The 20,253-nt window shown below is 36.1% G+C and overlaps 1 protein-coding gene across 2 annotated transcripts in view; it reads left to right on the forward strand.

Moving 5' to 3' along the window:
* The window catches only part of DPYD (dihydropyrimidine dehydrogenase), a 338,238-nt gene that overhangs the window by 63,259 nt on the left and 254,726 nt on the right, over positions 1 to 20,253 (forward strand). The window contains exon 1 of one of the 2 annotated variants that reach the window (XM_039378355.1): positions 12,906 to 13,066. The exons of the other annotated variant lie outside the window; for it this stretch is intronic. Coding sequence (XP_039234289.1) covers positions 12,981 to 13,066 — 86 coding nt within the window. The 5' untranslated portion in view covers positions 12,906 to 12,980. Of the gene's footprint in view, positions 1 to 12,905; positions 13,067 to 20,253 lie in introns of those variants that run through there. 2 annotated transcript variants of the gene reach the window in all.

Raw genomic sequence — 20,253 nt, forward strand, 5'->3', positions numbered from 1 at the left:
AAATAAGTCTGTAACCAAGTGAAAGTCTGTATGTGTATGATAACTCACTATTATAAAAATTGTGAGTGCAAGATAAATTTCCCAGAGGGGCAAAATTCTGATGCTGGTCAAGTTTTCTTTCTATTTTAGAATTCAGTAAAACTTCATTGACATATAATCCTAATGGAATGATACCATGTGATTTTTCATTTCCTAATTTAAATTCTTAATTTATATTTTGTAGTATATAAAAATGAAATTGAAGAAAGTGTCTTTTTATTTTAGTTATAATGACTTTTCACATATTCTTTTGCAAAAGAATGTTTTTAAATTAAATTTTAAGTATTGTTTTAAGTTGCAAGATAGCTTGCAAACAGAATCTGTTTCCCCAGTTCTGGTTATACTGTAGCAACAGAAATACAAAACAGCTTGGTGAGCCTGTTTCTGTGAGTATTGACTTTTGAAGGCATAAATATGAACAACATTCTGAAGGAGCTGTCTGTGTCCATGTGCATTGCTAAAATGTCTGTACTGCATCTGCAAGATTTGAACTGCAGTGTTATACTGTAAATTTGTTTGAAAATACAACCATTTCACCTTATGTGAACATTGGGTTTTTTGAGGCTACAAAGATAATTGTAGCAAAGCTATTGAAAGAGTGGGAATAAATCCAAATGATGATGGAATGTAAAGACAAGCCATGCTGTGTCAGTGTTCCAATATATTATTTTCTGTGTTTTTCAAAATGACAATTTTCTGAAGCCACTTCTTTAAAATTAGTGAAAAACATCTATGTATTAATAAAAATTACAGAGCAGTGTGATGTCCTGCATCAAAGTATTCTTTCTTTAGTTGGAAATTCATAGATTGATAAGAAGAAGTCACTTCCATGAAGCTTGGCCTTATCTGTATTTGTAAATTGGTGTACTTGAAGGAGAAGCATTTTAAACAGTAGTTGGGTTTTTTTTCCAGTAGTTTGATAGTTATAAGACTGTCTCTGGAAATGCAGTGTTCTGATTCTGTCTTGTTTTGAATTTTTTTTTTTATTGAGTCAACACAATCTGCTCAGGTTTTGCACTGATGGAATATACCAGTACCATAAAACCTCTGCAACTGATGATCTAGGGGAAGTAATAACAAGATAAATAAACCTTACGTTTTGGCTCATTTATTATCCATGTGATGGATAATGGTGGAAAAGTGTGTGATAATTAATGGACTGACTTCATGGAATGACTCCTGTTTATCATATGGTTGTTGTTCTTTTTAGAGATTTGCTGACAAGTGTATTTATTGCTGTATGAGGAGGTCACTAATTAATGTGGATATTAGTAAGGCTTTGTGAGGGTACCCTTAAAAATCTGATTGCTTAAAAATTTTCTCTCTGTCCCCCTCCACTTTTCTCAGTTCTATATATTGAAGAGCTAAGTCGGTATTTAATGCCACATTATTGCCCAGGTGCAGTAGCATTAAACCCATATAAGTTTCATTTCTTTCATTTGAAAGAAACAGCCTGGGCCTAGTAAGAGTTTCTGGAATATCTGCTGCAATCTTTGCATGCTGTTGTTAGGAGTCAGGCTTGTGGAAGCAAGTCATTAAGGTTTAGAGCCACCAGAGGTGCTCCTTGTCCCAGTTTTGGAAGGACTGGGGGGGGGGGTCAGGATGGTAGTTGTGAGACTGTGGGGAACTTCTACTGTTGCCAGTAGTGAACCAGAAGCACAAGTTGATCATAAAAGTTAAATATTGTATTTCATATACCTGATGACCCAAACAAGCAGTTATTTTCAGGATAAGTGTTATGTATTGACAGGTTTTTCAATATAACTACATACAATAAATTTTTTGGGTTGTTGTTTTGTTTTTTTTTCCACCCAAGAATCTTATTTTGAACTATATGGTGGACTCTTTTGTTAAAATGTAACTACAATGTATCTCCAAAACTGATTGCATAAAAATGCCTGGCAAACCATAGAGCAAAAATTAAGAATAATTTTCTTATAAAATAAGTAGCATCAATTATTTTATTGCTTGGAGTGTATTTTATGGTCATAGCTTTACTGGACAAATAATAGTAATTCTGTGCTGCATGTGAGATGTCTGTTGTTTTAAAACAACAAGGAAGTTTAGATTTCTTCCTATGTTTTCAAGTAAGGGAATGATCTCAGCTGCTTAGTTTGATGGATTTCTTTCCCTTCACCCACAATGACCAATTTCAAATATCCTCACAGGGAGATAGGAGGGAAGAGTGGGATTTTTGGTGTTAAACAGCTAATTTTTCCCCCTTTTGTTCCTCTTTTGCTTTTTGTTCAGTCTTCAAGATTCTTTTTTGTAGTTCCCTGTGTGTCCTATTATCACTTCACTAGTTAAGAGAGACTGAACTGAACCAAATCCTGTAATGTAGTCTTTCTTCCTTTGCTTATGGAGTTATCTGTAGGAAAGGTTGTAGCTTTTCAGGCTGATCATATATTTTCTCCTTCAGTCTCTGGGTGACTGATGAATGGTGAAAGTGCTCAGCAGAAGCAGCCTGAAAGCTGAGGTACAGCTCTGACTGCCAGGGAAGCAGTTTAGGACCTGGTGGTCTGCAAAGAGTCAAACCCTACATACTGGCTGAGTCACTTTCCTGCTGCATAGTCCATTTAAACCTCTGAAGTGAGACCTGTAAGAAGAGTCCTGTGAAGGTCCTTTATCAGGTTCTTATGACTCCTGCCACATAGAGGCAGCCTAATCTGAACTGGAAATATAACTAAGCTATATTATGTTCTGTAAGTACAGATGGGTGGACATGGTATTGGAATGGTGGTGTGTAAGGGTGAATAAAATCCTTTTTCAGGAGTGTCTCTGGAAAGGACATCAGAGGACAAGATACGTGTTATTTTTATGTTCTCAAAATTGACACCACTTTGTGCATCATACTGTGACTTTATCCTGGGAAAAAACGAACCATTTGAGAATGAGGGAAGTCCTTAGTTATATTTCACTTGATGGAAGGTGAACTTTTAACATAAAATTTGCATGCCTCTTCCTGTTGGTCACAAGAGCTGACACTGAGACATGGCCATGAAAAAACCTTTTCTTGCAAGTTCCGCCTACTGGAAGAGACTTAAAAATGGCTTGACTAAAATTGTGTCTCTTTACTAGACTGAAAACTGTGGTCCTCTTGTTTCAAAATAATAAACGTACTATTTCTTTATGCAGGGCCACTGAAAATTAACAATTATGATCTGTGGTCTGAAGAATATAAATAGTTCCTCCAGGGAAAAATACATAAATCAGTGCCAAATCTTGCTAAATTAAAAAAAACAAATAACCTATTTCATTTTGGCAGGGTTGATAATGTTCTGATCCTTGGCTTCGGGGCCAACATATTTTTCTAGGTCTACATAGAAAGATGCTCATGTCATTTCTGCCCCTACAGTAAATAAAAAGCTGGATCAGCTGTCCTGTGTTGTTTGTAATGAGTTCCAACTGGAGAAATATCCCTCCATGCTTGGCAGCTTAGGCAGCTTTTCAGTGGAGAATTTTCTGTTTTTCGGGAAGAAAGATTTTTTTAACCTCTTCCTTGCCCAGAGACATAAGAGATTACCTTAAAAATAGAAACTACATCAAAGTTTTGAGATTTATGGATATTAGTATATTTTGTGTTTATCCAGAAGAGTTCTTCGTGTTCTGACACATCTTATTTCTTTTTTTGGGAATCAAGTTTCAGTTTTGCTCTTTGTAGTAAGATAGAGGTTCTGACATCCATTGCATCAAATACAGCCTGGTACTATGAGTTGTCTCATATCAGCTACTTCTGCATTACATACATTTCTCCTCTCTCTCTTCCCCCCTTCCCCCCTCATCCTTCCCCCCCAATTTCCTTTGCTCAGCAGTCTTTCTTAATATTTTTCCTCATTGAAATACCAAAACCTGTAAAAAGTTAATTTGTAAAATGATTCGACTGGTCAGTTTGCCTCTGACCAAGGAAATAAGATCAGTGGTAATGAAGTTTTAACTGAAGACAATATATAGCATTGTATACTCAAACTAAGCCAAATAGGTAAAACTGTGTTAGAGCAGAAATGTGATCTTTACCAGCTTCCCTAGGAAATTATCTGTGATTAGGGAATTCGTTGGGGAAGAATGATCCCTTTCTATTGTCCTTCACTAAGATCTGTGATGAGCATTCTTTATCTTCTTATTTTGCCTATTGTCAGATTCTCTTTGTGGATAAATTGGATCTGCCACATCAACCTGCTGTTTTACAGCTATGAATTCCCTCCCTCAGCAGACATGGAATTCTCAGCAAAGTCCTGAGCACTTTGGCCAACGTGCAGAAAGCTCTCACTCTCACATTTGATTTTAAATGAAGCCAAATTCATATGCTTGAACATGAGCTTCATAACTTGAACATGAGCTTCAGTTTGTATGCACAGCGTAGAGCCACAGTGCTTGTGTCTGTAAATGTAGTATCTGTACTGTATGTTGTATTTATGTTGGCTCATGGAACTAGACTCAAGTCCTGGGAATTCAGCTGTTGCTCTTTGTGTGATGATACCTTGCCATGTGGCCACTGACCTGCCCTCAAGGAGCTCATTTGCTGGAAGTTCTCAATGGATCAATTCTGAGTTTCATCCAGAGACTACCTTCTAAGAACACTAATACTTTTGTCACACCATGGATAGTCCTGGTCTTCTGTGAGTACATTTCTGCGAGGAGTAGGATTAATAATTAATGCCTGTTCCCTCTGTGTAAAATAGGATAATCTCTGACAGATGGTGTTTTTTAACAAGAACACTGTAGTAATTCAGATCAGACTAAGCATAATTTTTCTGTGCTTCAAAACGAAAAGATGGTTACATGGATGTATATAAAACCTGCTTGGTTTTCTTGTACTCTGTTACTAGTTTTGGATCATGGACACTGGATTTTTGAGAGGTTGTAGTAGTAGTTGTGGTAGTGGGGTTATGTCAAATCTCATAGCATTATAGAAATTTCTGAAGTCTTCCCATCCATTATGCCTGTCTGTAAATGAACAGCTGAGAGGAAAAATAAATTGCTGCCAATAGTGGCAACTGATTAAAAAAATTTAGACCTGTGGAAGTATTTTGTATCAGTTTTACCATTACGAGTAATATAAACATGCAATACTTGGGTTCTTTTATTCCTTAGATGCCTTCTATAGTGCTGTCATGAAAACAAGATATTTAATGAGTTCTTAATCCTTTTTTACTGGGACATGCACCCTAAAGATTTAGAAGTCAAATTGGGCACCCATCAGTACAGTCAAGCTGTGCTGGGCTCCAAGGGAAGATCATCTATCCCTTTCTGAAAGCTGCAGAGATATATTAATGAATGATGGAATGGGTGATGTGCTGTCAGGAGGTCGTCCAACATCAGCATCAGGCAGATGTGCTAGAAGGACTGCCTGCTATGCTATAAACATGTATATTTAGATTTTCTTGTTGTATGTGAAGAACTGTTACAAAAAAGCATGTACCATGGCATACTTGAGATGGATGGGTGTCATTGCTTAAATGAAGGCTTTGAAATCACAAATGCATGTGCAAGTAGCTATTTTCTTCCATTTGTAAAATACTCTGCTAACTATTTCTCAGAATGAGTAATGTACCATATATAGCACCAAAACAGTATCTAAAGTGCTGCATATCATGCTAAACAAAAATAGATATGTCTGTTGAATGCAACATGTAGTTTGCATCCTTGGAAGTATCCATTTGGACCTTCTTTCCGTGGAAATGTGATTTTGAAATGCTGCACATCTGTTCAACAGAATATATATATTTTTCAAGTTTATTGAAAAGTATATATTTTCAAAGAAATGGACTGATTATTTAATCAGTTTTTATGTTGAGAAGGCTGAGAACATGAGAAAATATCTTTTAGATTCCCAGGTCAGACAAATTCCTGGTAGTTATGAGACACTGGAGGGGAATTATTGAAGTCACTTGAGAGTTGCCACTGTAATTCCTAAAGGCTGCCGGAGTACTTACCCTGATCTACAATTAGAGAGGTTCTCAACACTGAACTCTACAGGAGGTTTCCAGACAGGTTCTTCCTGTTGCACATTGATTCAGTCCCTCCAGGTGAACCAAGCCAGATGTACAGAGGGAGCTAGAAACTATCCGATACTGAAAGCTAATAGCTTAAAGGTTTACCAAGTATTTAACATGTTAAATATGTGAGTTTAAATCCTTGCTCTTCCTGATTTTTGGGTAAATGCTTGAATTTAGTTCTTCCACAGCTCAGGGCTCAAACATAGGTTGTCTGATGATGATTGCTATGTAACTGTTTTGTCTTTTTTTTTCCGATCTTCAGATGGAAAAGCAAAGCTTAAATGTATTCCTTCATGAGCAGGTTCATAGTGGTTATCTTTGCAATAGGAAAAGCATGGCTCTGGTTTGTCTCTGGCTGTGACAGGTATTTAAGCAATTAAACTATTTGCAGCTAGCATCTTGGTTGGTTTTTGAGAATCTCTTACATATACCCCACCTACTCTTTCCATTCATTTAGTGTGTGTTAGGAAGCCTGAGCATCTAAATTGAGTTCAAGAAGTCAACTTTAGTTAAATTTGGGGCTTCAAAGCCAAAAAATTGCCTTTGAAGATGACGCAGTGGTCAAAAATATTACTTTAATACTTGCATTTTAAATTCATGGAAAGGAAGTAGCATGTGCCTGAATGACACAAAGGATCTAGCAGTCAAAATACAAACTAACTCTCTGAGTCTGCAATGAAGAGTGAGAAGTGTAGCAGAGAGTTTCAGAAATACTAGTGCAATGCAGAGCCATGAGTGAAAGGGAAACAGTACAGTAAAGCAGTGCTCAAAAAGGGAGAGGTATGTCCAAGTGAGCAGAAGTATGATAATGCGTTAATGAACAAATAATAATGATAGCCTAGAAATTGATTAATCTGTAATCAATCTGTTATCTCTTGAGTTTTTTATATTATGAGAGATGAATGGGTGATTGACTACTATAAGTTGAAAATTGTCAGCTTTATCTGTTGTATTCACAGATTTAGATAAAGATAAGAAGTTGATCTTCTCTGCAGAATGAGTTTCATAAGTGTGTGCTGCATCTGAGAGACCACTCTCACCCTCTAGAAAATATTTTAAAAACCCTAATGTCTACAGATTTCTGTGCAACAGTAGTTCTGAAATCTGGTTTCTTTTTCCTGTAGAAATAGATTCACTTATAAGAGTATAAAAAAAATTTAAGTTCTGAGTTATGTCAGTCCAAGATTGGACTGGTGAAGTGTGAACAGTTTTCTGTAGTATACAGTATATATTTATTGGGTTCTTGTACTAATGTTTTCTCATTGGTGTATACTTTTTTGCTTAGAGTTTTTAGATCCACTGGAAAGAGAATAAGACCATGAAAAAGTTCATGTAATAAATATTTCTCCAACTTTTTGGTTGTGATTTTAAACAACATTCCCGTTAAAATTTAGGTGTTTGAATCAAAGATATTACACCATTAGATAGAAGTGATAATGTCACCATGAACTATGATTTTGTTAATAGTATATCTACCATATTAAAAAAATTGCTAAGTCAAGGGCTGTACCCACGTGACAGAATTAAAAGCTTTAAGTACATCTCACCAATGAATTCTGATATTTTTTTGTCATAGGATAAGTTGTGTTCTTGTTACGGATTTTCTAGTGTTGCTTATAGACTGTATTTAAGAAAGGGGAGTGTGGGTTTGTACAATGCTGCTGTCTGGTGCAAGTCAGAATATACCTCCTCCTGAGCTGACAACTGCTGCAGTAATTTTAAGAAGAATCCATGTTACCTTCCCTGTGGCTTCTCCAGGTGCTACAATGCCTGAAGGAGGTAAAATGGCACTAACTTTTACAGATGTCAACATCTGTACTGGAGTAGGGCTTTGTTGATTAAAACTTGAATAGTCTAACACCTTAGCAGTAATCAACCCAAACTACTTGTGCACTGTACAAATGACATTTCATGTTACAGATAGCTTTTTCCCTATTCCTCTGAGTTTTAAAAGAAATCATCTGTTTATTTTACTGGTAGGAAAACAGACAATTGTATGTGAAATGTAGCTACATTTATTAGAAGTATTCATTGAAAAACCATTCTTTAATTATTTCCTAAGTCATTCCTCGACTTAATTGATTTTTTTATATAGTCAGATTATTGAATGTAATACTTCAGTACTTTCATACTTTGAAAAATAAAAATATTAGGATTAAACTGTTATACCCTAGAATTAGATATAAATTTGAGGACTACAACATTCACTTTACAATCCAGATACATATCATTTAATACTATGTGGTGTAAACAAATCTGTAGGTTGTAACTTGCCTGCTGGATGGACAGTACAGTGGATATGTGGTCTGCTCTACTCCTTTGTGAGTAGAAGATACCGTGCTTGTTTTAGAAGAAAGAACATCTTTGTCTCTGTACTCAGTGTTGTAAGTGATGTCTGTTTTTTGTACTCTGGCACAAAGTTTCCTTTGCTACTTTGTGTAGCAGATGATGAAGCACCAAAACTTGTTTCTGTAAAAGTGGCTGAAGAAGGATGAACCTGATGGATGACTAACCTAAAAATGCTAGCAGGAAGTCCTACTAGGGAAGTGCAGGTAAGGTTTGTGAGAACTGGCTGTGTGTGAATTGTGTGCTGGCAATTCCTTCCCCATTTAAGATGTCGTAAGGATATGAAAGGTGTGCACAGTTGGAGGTAAACAGGTGTCCATCTTACAAATTCTTCCTGGCACCATCTTGTGGTAGTTTTATTTCCAGGCAAGCCTAGTTACAGGTTTTAAGAAAACCACTTTTTTGAGGAATTTTACTCTTCTGTTGTCACTTGATGTATTTTTGGCCTTTGTAGGTACCTGTAGTACTGAGGGTTACAGAGTCCTACTCTGCCTGTGTCTTCTGTTAACAGGCAGCACCTTTCATTTCATACGTCTTGCTGTGACTTATATGGGGCGATATTCTGTTTTATACATTTCCTTGGTTTTTGTTCTTGACAGTGATTCTCAGTAGATGCATAGTGGTGAGATCTGCATGTTACCTGCTTGTTCGTGGAAGGGGGAATAACTACACTGGTCTCCTGCAAATTTGTTAGAGACTAATGCAGGATGTGACTGCCACTTATTAAGTGTTCCAAATAAGTATTTGCGTGGTTTTGGACAGCATTTAAGATGTGCATTTACCTGTTTTAGGGAGGTGTAAAAGCACAGTGATTTTTAATTAGCTTTGAGGGTGATGCTGCTCTTCTGAATGTGTTAGTGCATTGTGCTGGGCAGTCAAGGTAAGGGACCTTAGTTGAAGTGAAAAGATGCTCATGTAATCCCTGGATCTGCCATGGCTTGGATCTGGTGACCTTCAGAGAATCCTGTAAGCATCCTCTATGTCCCTAGGCTTTTTCTGGAGCAGGGAATACTGGCAAGAACTTTCTGCTGTGTTCATTCTAATTTATTGTTTACATGAGGATTGGGATGTTAAAAGGTGAAAGAAAATGTAAAGAAAAGGTAAACTTAGAATAGGTGGAAACAGGCTTTAATTATGTTATGTATTCTAGAACAAAAGAGCTTGATGATTTGTTTGGTTTTTTGTTTGTTTGTTTTGGTTGGTTGGTTGGGTTTTTTTGGGTTTTTTTGTGTTTGTTTTTGGTTTGGGGTTTTTTTTTTTTGTGAACTAGGTTGTAGACCTGACTTTTAGCTTATAGTGTTGTAGCTGCTAATGTTAGGAACATTTCAAAAAGTTCAGAAATCTAAGTTTCTTGCATTTCTTCTGGTCTACATATAATGTCTTGTAATTTGAAACTTCTCTACTGATAAGCCTCACACTACTCCTCGTAGGGACATTCTTGGAGAGTTTATCCTCTCTTAGTGCAAAGTTTTACTAAAACACAGACTTTACAGCTCACTTGGTGCAGTAAGTTTGAAAAACTCCCCCTCATCTAGTTCAGCTTCCTCTAGACTGGAAGTACTTTCTGAAATTGTCTGTAGCACTAAATGCAGCTTTTGGAAGGGACTGATGGTTAGAGACATAAGGGGTTCTTCTCTGGAGTATACTGCTTTCTAGTTGTTTTTTTTGGCAGTGTGGGCTCTGTCAGGAAGATTTATTCATTAACATGCTAGCTAAAAACTAAAAGCTCTGAGGTTCCACAGATGGTTTAATTTAGAGATCGCTAAAGTATTTTGAGAGAATTTAAAAGTCTGATTAGGTGACAGGGTTTTGTTTCTTTCTAACAAGTTCTGTTTTATTGAATACCTTTGGACTTATTCAATAGAATTATTAGATACCATAGTCACACTTCGATTTCAGTAGGTGTGCATCAGGTGGATGATTTATATGACAGATGAGAGTGGAGGTTTCTTTCAGGATAGTTTCTTTTCAAAGTTTTTTATTTACAGAGTGCAGCCTCAGGATAGCACTGATGCTTTTGTTAGTAAGTGATTTGTGCCAGCCCCAGTACAAAAAGAAACCATTTGATTTGTGCATTCTATTGTAAACACACGTGCACATGCTCGCCGTCTTTAGACATACTGTATTTTATCAACTCAAGGGATCCTTATTTCTTTTATTACAGTGTGTAATGACTACCAAAGACAGCAGTATAGTAAGTTGTAATAGGTGTTAGGAAATAAGTAAGAAAGTTGCCTAACGTGAAATTCAGACAAGTGTGAGTCTGCCATTCAAAACATATCTTCAAAGTGTTCCATACGACTGGAAAATATTTTATTTGTGTTATTCTCTAGGAAACACCTGTGAAATATTCTGTTTGCATTCCTATTTGACTAAAAAGATGGCAGCTTTATGTTAGCTTTTTAGGTTATGGTAACAAGGATACATTCTGAGCCTACAAAAAAATGCTGCTAGTCTCTATTAAAGGAATAGCAATTTGTAACTGGGCAGAAAAATTCAGACCAGTTGTGTTAAAACAATATTTCGAAGTAAGTTTGTCAAGTAACCGAAGATGTACCAACATGAAGATTCAGTACAATACAACATACATGTTCATAAAACATAATATAAATTTAAATATTTGCATTTTGGAATGTGACTGAAATACCTGTTTTCATTGAAAAGGAGAATGTGGTATTATGAAAAATCAGCAAATTAATATTAGTATGTTTACAGCAGAACTGTGGGTTTCTCAGCTGTAAATGCTGGTCCCAGAATTGGCATCCATAGCATTCTGAAACAGTTGGGCACTCGGGATAGGTTTGGCTTGAGAAATTTGGCCTAACAGGGTAAGTGTTTGTGTTTAGTTAATGGTTGCTACTGTTGGTTTTTTGTTTTCTCTTCCTTTTTCTTAATCCACATTTTTGCCCGGTTATATTTCCTCACTCCTGAATACAATGTGTCAGTAATTTAATCTCTTATTTCTCCAAGAATAAGGTAGTAATGTCATACTTTATATTCATGATAAATTCATAAAATATTTAATAGATACTAGAATGAGCCATTATGAACTGACTTTGTAAAAAGATGGAATACTTGAGGGCATTTGTCACACATAATTCATGTATGATGACTAAACTGATTTCAACTCTGGGTTGACGTGGTTTGCGTTCTCCTCCTTACCTTATGCATCTTGAATATTGAATAATTGAAATATTGAATATTGAAAATGCTGGAACTTATTAACTTTTTGTCTTAATAGATAGAAAGGTAACACTAAATCACAACATCTAAAAATAAATCTGGTTTGTTTGTTCTTTTGGAACATGATAATTAGTTAAAGTATTCATAGTGTTATTTGTAATGTTTCTATTGTGTACAATAGTACACATAGCATAGTAATGAGGTAGAAACATTAAGAATAACCCTTATTCCTCCAAAAATGATGGTGAACCTTTACTGTTGTTCTTGCTGTGAGCTACAGTTGAATGATTATTTGGCTGAATCCAAAAACAAAATATGATGTTTAAAGTTTTCGATGGAACCTGTCTCTGAGATTTTTCTCAATACAGTGACTTGGGCTTATACTATGGGAAGAGTGTGTGTTTGAGAAGGATTAGAACAGATATAATGTTACTGATGTGGCAGTGAAGAAATTACTTCATTTTAAAATACACGAATAGGTAGTGCTATCAGGAGCTATTCAGAAAAAAACCAGCTTTATATTTTCATGCTAAGCAGAAAAATGCTGGTGAGTTATATACACTCACCAGGCTGATGTTGAGAAATATGTCAGGAGGTTGTGTAGAGGTATTTTCCAAATCAAAATAATCACCCTAGAACTTCATTTGACCGTGTAACATTTTTTCATTTTCACAAAGGCAACAAACATACAACATATAGTATAAATTTAATATATAGTTTTAATTATGTGCTAGAAAATTACTAATTTGCACTAAAGATAGGGATACTTCTTTATGAATTACAGAACTGTGCAAATTAGCAAGTGAACAAACACAAAAAAAGAATACTGTATCACATAATGTACTTAATGCGTTTTGACATTTGTGGTTCCGTGTTAACTGGTTATGCTAGTACATCATCTTGCGTGGTGCTAGTAAACATATTCAAGTATATTTTAGTAAAGATCAAGCTGTGCTATCAGTAGAGCATTTTGCCAGAGCAGTGTCACTCCTTCCTTGTTGCTGAAAAATGAGAGGGTTATATTGCCTTACATAATATATTGTGCATATTTTTGTTCCTTTTATTTTAAATTGTGGACAGTTAGGTTGCTGGACTGTAGCATGTGTAAAACACCCAGAAGGATTTGAAGAGAACTCTGTCAGGAGTTCTGCTCTTAATTATTCTGATTTGGATTTTTTTGTTTGTCTGTTTGTTGGTTTTTTTGTTGTTTTTGTTTGTTTGTGTTTTTTGTTTTGTTTTTTTTTTGGGGGGTGGGTTTTTTTGCATTTGAGGAATTGATTTTTTTTTTTTTTTTCTCTTTGAGCGATAGCTGTCAAACGCCTGTCTCTGGAAAGCTCCCGGTCTTTGAAGAGCCTGGTCAAGGAAGTGAAGGGCTGAAGAAAAGATAGAACTTTTCCTATTCTTCATTCCTGTCTTATGCAGAAAGAAAAACCTCTTATAATTGGACAAATACTCCATCTTCTGATAATGCAAAAAAAAAAAATCCTTCAATGTAGGAAACAGTGAGTAGAGGCTATTTCCAAGAAAGTGGTTTCTAATATCTTTTGGTACCTTTCTTGACTGAGCAATGTTTAACACCATCCAGCCCCTCGTAGAAAATACAGCCCTTGAATATACCTGAAATAGGGTTGGAGTGGGATTCTAACACCAGGTATCTTTCCTTCTGCTGCTTAAAAATTGGAAGCCATTATCAAGATGCCTTGATGATGTGAGCCTTGATCAAGTGAGCTAATTGCTCTTAAAACTACTAACCAGGCAAGTCCTGACAGAGAGGAATCTGATAAAGCAGCAGCATCAAAACTCTTATAACAAGTCTGCAGTAACCACAAATTGGAATATATTCTACTGTGATCAGATCCTGGCCAACGACGGGGGGAACAATAGATAGGCTTGCCTGTTGGCTTCGCAGAGCCAGGGATGTAGGAATGTAGCAGACTGACAGTAGTAACTGTCAAGGAGGTTTTCCTGTTGGCTCCATTTGTGTTGAGAGCTGAGATCCAGGGGAGCATTGAAGACTGCTAGCAAAAGTAGTGCTCAGGACAGGGTGAGTGGTGGTTGTGCAGTGATGAAAAGGGACATGGGTAGAGAGCTTCAGGATTCTTACTGCTGAGGACTTTAATAAGAGCTGTCTGAGTTTTCAAACAGCAGACTTTAGCATTCACATGGAGTACAGAAAACAATTAGCAGCCCTCACTGCTAGGGAAGAGAACACTGGTAAAGAAGCTATGCTTGCGATTGTGCTGATATGATAGCTTGTATCATAGTATCCTATAAATGCTGAGGTATGAAACTGCTGGAAGGTATTGGATGTATTCATTAAACTCTAATGCTTCTGGGTTAGAAAGAGCAACACTAAAATCACAGCATCTAAGCCTGGGATGAAGGAACAATTGGGAAGTTGCTAATGTGTACTCTCTGTGATTTTGTGTAGAGGAGCTACTAATGGAGGGTGGAAAAGAAGAAGCATTTTGTATTGATTCCTAGGCTTTCTGAAATGTCTCTGTGTGACTTGTCTGAGAAATGCAGTATAGGGATCTTGGTGGAGTATTTTTTCATATATAAATTTTAACATTTTTCTGTAATTGTTTTCAAATAACTGTATCAAAAAGAATTGCCAAAAGGCAGACATCTGCTCATTTGTAGCAAGAGAAACTATCTACCAAAAGAGAATATTTAAATCCTTCCAGCAGGTTTTTGAAAATGCAGTGCCTTTGGGAAATGGGAAAAGTGTGCTTTTTCAGCCACACTACATTTACAGTCCTGAGATTGCTGTATTTGGTGTAGATCTAACAATTTGAGCATACAAAGAAATACAGTGCCTCAAATTCAAGAATAAGTGATCTATCAAACTATGGTGAACCAGCAGATTAATGATTTTTTTTTATTCATCCTAAAATTTCTCAGAGTTTTTTTTCTGAAAAAAACCCCATTTCTTTTAGTATTTTTCAGACAGCACTTAGTTGCTGAGCCATCACAGAAAATGTATTCATTCTTATGCCATTAACTTCAGTATGGGAGGAAATGTGACAAATACTTTCTTTTATATAATCTTCTTAAAAGGATGTGAAAATTCTTCTTACTTAGGTTGTAAAGATAAAACCTAAAATGCAAGTTTTTTGTACCTTTCTTTTTTCAACAAATATTTTTCCTATTTTTGTTAACACAAATGAACTGATTATGGTCTAATTGCCCCCTTAACCTTCTTGACATTGGCAGGCCTGTGCCTTTTCTATGTTTGGCTAGTAGATGGAGTTTTCTTTGCCATCCACCTAAAAGGCCATGATATAGTGTTTAGAAATTAAACTCTTTTTAGAAGGTTTTTGGGTGGTTGTATTTGAAAAATACATGTATATATTTTAGATCCTTTGGGTAGTGTTATTTTAACTACAGTCCTTTTATTTACCCTAATTTTCAAGTGGCTGGTAAGGAGCTAAAAATAAGGATTTAATATATAAGGAAAATGAATACTTGTGTCACTCCTCTAATCCTAAAGAACTTGAGAGATATATGAACTCTTAAATTCTTTCAAGTTTGCTTACCTCTGTGGGAAACCTCAACTGTAGATAGATAAGCAGCCATAAATTTGCCATTTTTAAAGGCCATTATTCAGCACACTAAGAGAAATTGCATAAATAGTGTAAACCTGTTGGGTCATCTGGTCCAGCCTTCTGTCCATGTAGCTTTACAGTAGTACTGCTTGGTGAAACTTTAAAGGTTGGACAGCTGCCTTATATCTCCAGTTAAGCAATTTGCCTGTAGGAGATTTCTACACTGGATGAATGAAACTGTGATAAGGTAGAAGGATGCACTGAGGTGCTTCTGTGAGCTAGCCTTGCCACCAAGGGATTAGGTGTTAAATGTAGTACATGGATAGAAAAGGAGCTGCTCTCTCCATACATTTTAGGGCGGGGTGGGGGGGGTGGGAATAGGCGTTTGGGAAAGCCTTTTGTATGTAAATGACGTGTTGGTTTCATGCAATGTGAAGTGACTTTCAGGCATGTCACTTATTCACATTATCATACTGTGAATGTTATAAAATGCTTCTCCATGAAGGTGGTTATAGAAAAATCTGGAGATAGCACATACAAGACCCATTGTTTAGTCTTAATGAGTTAGTGTATTTACCTCTTTCAAACAATTAAGACTGAATTTTCAGCTATCTACTATTGAAATGTTACTTATATCTCTATAAACTCAAGATATTAAGAATGCAACATTGATTCTTAGTGTAATTTGTATAGGGTTTGTCTTCACTCTGTGCTGACCTCTTTAGTTTATTTATGTGATTTCTGTTATTGTGTCATAAGGCTTTTTTTGTTTGCTGAGGGGATACTGGTTTCGATACTGGTCTTCTTAATATGACTGAGCATATTAACAAGTTACAGTATCACTTATTAAGGTATCTTAGACAAACCTCTTTACTGGAGAAAGAAGATGGAAGGCAGTCCTTGTACACATGCAATTTCTAGAGAAAATATTAAATCTTAAGAATTCTCTGCTGAATTCTCACAATTTCTAAACCACTATTTTCTCTCAGGGAAAAGACATTGATAGTGCCACATACTTCTCAAATATGTAGCTGCAGCAATTTTAAGGTGAGAAAAAGAGTGAGGACACTGGAGCTGTTCCTACTCCTCTGCGTGCTGGGAACTCACTTCTGGAAGACTTGCACAAGGTTGGCTTAACAAATTGTTTAAGTGTTTTCATTATAAGCAAATGAACGGTCTGAGTCTCATTGGGGACTACATATATTAAAATAAAGCACAGTATATATTAAAATTAAGCAGTCTAATAATGAACTAGAGTGTTCACTATCTGGCAGGACTGAGCTTTACTAAGGAGTATGAGTTTTAAAACTTGGAAAAAGATGGTCAGCTGGGGTCAATGACTTATCTCCTCTGTTGGAAGAAGTATCTTTATCAGGTTCACAGTGGAAAGGTGACTCTGGAGTTCTAAACTGTAGTAGCAGCCAAAACTGGGTTTTTTTTGTTTGTTTGTTTCTACAAATCTGAAAACAAGGTCGATTGGAACCTTTTATTTTTAATCCAAAGTTCAGTGATGTAATTTGTGCTTCTGCCTGCTTTCAGAGTACACTCAATGTTGGGTCAAATGCTCAGGTGACACCAACAGTGAAGCCTCATAAACCTCCTGGTCTTTTGCCCTCTTTCCTTCTTTTCTCCCACACTCCTACCCCTTGCTAATAGTATCATGAGTTTGGAATGGTGGGAATGCATTATGTGCAGAGAGCAGTGCAACCTGCCTTGTGAATGGCAGTTCTAGACCAGCATTGGATTCAGATCTAATGATCATTGACAGGATGATGGTAAAGAGAGAATCAGGAAATTCTTTGGTGCTCAGATCCTAAAGGGGAAACTTTATCTTATTCTGCTGTTCCTGCCTTTCCCAAGACTAATTTACTCCACAGAGGTTCTTTGTTTAAATCACTCTTATGTTAAGTTCTGGTAGAATTGCTGGCATACCTAAATTGCAGGATGGATTGTGCTGTAGGGAGGAAATCTGTTTCTTCTGGGTTTGTTGTTTTTAACTGAGACCATTTCATTAAATTTTTAATTAATGCATTTTAGTTAGACTATACGTTACCATAGATTGTTTATATATGTTATTATTAAATTTAATAGATATTTTCAGTGCAAATAAATGGTAGATGTGTGCTCCTATGGTTAGTGATATATTTGACAGAGTGGCATTTTTAAGATGTGCATGTCTTTGACTAAACTTGTAAAGTGTATCTTTCCTGAAGTGAACCCAAAGGAATTTCATTGACATTAAGATAAACAGACAACAGGTGTTTCATATTTTGGAAAAGTAATTTACACAGGATAAGAGTCATGCCACATAAAAATAATTTCTCATCTTCTAAAAAACCTAGAAATGATCCTTGATATAAGTCAAAAAGTCTGTAACACTTCTGGGAGAATAGACCAGGCAAAAGAAGATTATTGTGTACAGGACAAACCATAATAAAAACTGTCAGTTCTGTCAACCCTTCTGTCTAAGGTCTATAGAGGATTAAAAGGATATTGAACATCGTGTAACAGCTGTCTCCTATGTGAAAGGGATCACTGTTGTGGTGAACATCAATGTACCCATTTAAAAAGCTCCATAAGGGTAGGTGTGACTGAGCCTCAAGTGGCTGGTTTGGCAGGTAAAGTGCTGCTTTCAAGGACTTGAAAGAGCACAATCTGAGGTCTAAATAGGTAGTATCAGCATTTTATCAACAAGTGTGTTTCTTGTGTGTCTTTTGCACTACTGGAATAATATGGGATACCATCAAGTTTGGTATCATAAGCAACAAACTATATTTTGTTTCTGTGATGTTGAGAAAATATTAATATGTAATGTGAAATTTAATCAGTGTTAACAGAGAAGTTGCAGATTGACTTTTAAGTACTTGTTTTTCTAACTCTAAAAGCTCTAAGGTTTAAATGAAAATATGTTGCTGACAACATAAAACCTTTAACTAGATGTAGTTTTTCTGGGACAGTTTAATGAATTTTGAATGTTGATTAATAATTTTGAAAACACAGCAATTTAGTAATGCTTAATATGGAAAAGAAAAAGGGAACAATGCTTAGACTTAACATTGCTGTAAATCCGTAATATTTCAAGTTTTTGTATTTCAGATTAAAAAACCCAAGTTTTTTGATTCTGAAGTGAATGGGACAAAACAGTCTACCTGATACAGCCCTTACTCAGAAGGTGCATGTTTGTTTGAAATATGAAAAATAGATAGCTATCCAGATTATAGAATGGATTTCTTATGTTATTATTCTTATTATTATTATAATAATATTGGTTTTGAAGCAAAAGAACTCTGAATATTGTAGAGCAATATATAACAAATGGATTGTAAAAACAAAGCATAGATTTCAAGATACTGTAAATAAATTGCCCTAGTAAAACTCCATGGAAGGGCTAGTCTGTGTGAGAGTGAAGGAGCTAGCAAAAGGTATCTGGTGATGTTAAAATAAATGTATTTTTAGTAATGATATTGATTTAATATGAACTGCATGTAACAAAGTTACTAGTAGAAATGGGTGCCATTTATTTGATTTACTTATTCACAGATTCTGTGAGAGTTTATGGGAAAGCATTTGTTATATAAATATTAAAATATATTATATTATACATATGCTATGTTAAAAATAGTTTTGATTTCTGATATGTCAAAAGGACACTATTTTCTACTTTTAATCGCTCTATATAACAGCTTTTTTCTGTAACATAAATTGGAGGAATACGATTAAAGTAACGATATACGTGCCATATAAAATGAAGTGGGTGAAAGGCAGCAGTCTTTTAAGTTACATTGCAAAATGATAAGTGAAAAATTCTGTAAATTCATTAAAATGGCAAGAGGAATTTAAGAGCAAGGCGAATATAATTTCCCATGAACTGCCTTGGAGCAGGCTGATCACCACGGTGCAGAGCCCAGAGTGGTACCTCTGCTCTGAGTACAGAGCACTAACCTGGCTGTGCTCCCACTGCTCCCTGAGGGTGTAGGAGGAAATCCCACCAACCTACTTTTCTTCTAGTAGCCTTCATTTGCGTATATCTGATCACAGACCAAGATAGCACTGCCTGGAGTATGCAGAAGAGATGTCATTAGGCAAGGACAGTTTTAGTGCAGAAATGGAGGTTCTGAAGGACTGAATGGTGGTTGGCAAAAACTCAGAAGATGAACTGAAAAGTGACTGGTGCACACTCTCTTACACCACTTTCATAGATACCTGATGGCAGACAGTGGGTCATTCTTTTTTATGTTATCAATTTTGTCCATTAAAATGAAGTTATGATGAAAGATGATTAAAAGTTATAGGACCAAGAAGTGGAGAAGTTTCAGATAGATGGGGGGAAAAAAAAGCCTACAGAAAGAGGAAGACAGGCAAGCAGAAGCAAAGAGGAGAGGAGAGTTCCTGCACTCAAAGGGGATTCAGAAGTAGATGAGAAAAGAATTATGGCTGTAGAGAGCCAAAGAAGAAAAGAGAAAGATGAGGCATTGATGAATAGAATGATTTGGAGTCTATGTCCATATGATTCACTACCTCTTAAGTGTCCAAAAATAACCTTGTCTGTAAGTGCCATTATTCTGCACTAGGGTAGGAGGTTTTTGTGTCTGAAGACTAACTTTCAACTCTGAGCATTTCTTCCTTTCAATAAAAAACACCTCCCTTACACGTACTGTAGCTGCCAGCAGCAATGTCATGTCTCTCTCTAATCCTGTAGAGTGTCTCTATTTAAAATTTGCTTCCTCTCGTTGTCTGAACCTGCTGACAGAGTACTGCCATTTTTTATGGGTCTGCAGAACGCTCACAGGACTTTAGGTGACTGAGGATGCAACAGCGATGATGTGGGAATCTTTCCTTTCTTTCTTTAGACATGAACAAGTATTGGCAATGTACGTGTTTTCTTTCTTATGTTTCCTGTGCATTACTAACAGGCTGGGAATTTCTGTTTCCAGTATTACATATCCAGGACCATGATAACTACTTGTCTGTATTTTCTGTGTTTTGTACAGTTTCTGATGCCCTTTGTGTTCAGAGGTGTTTCTTGGTGATTCGATCTGTTTCTTCTGTAGTCCAAAATGATGTCTTTGTAGTCAGTTCTAATTTAAGGAGAAGAGAAAAACTTATGTATAATGCTCTTTACTTCTGCAACCAAAGGCAAT

The sequence above is a fragment of the Pipra filicauda genome, unplaced genomic scaffold, assembly GCF_003945595.2.
Source record: "Pipra filicauda isolate LSUMZ 115617 unplaced genomic scaffold, ASM394559v2 scaffold135_size2527700_pilon, whole genome shotgun sequence".
In the NCBI taxonomy this organism is placed as follows: Eukaryota; Metazoa; Chordata; class Aves; order Passeriformes; family Pipridae; genus Pipra; species Pipra filicauda.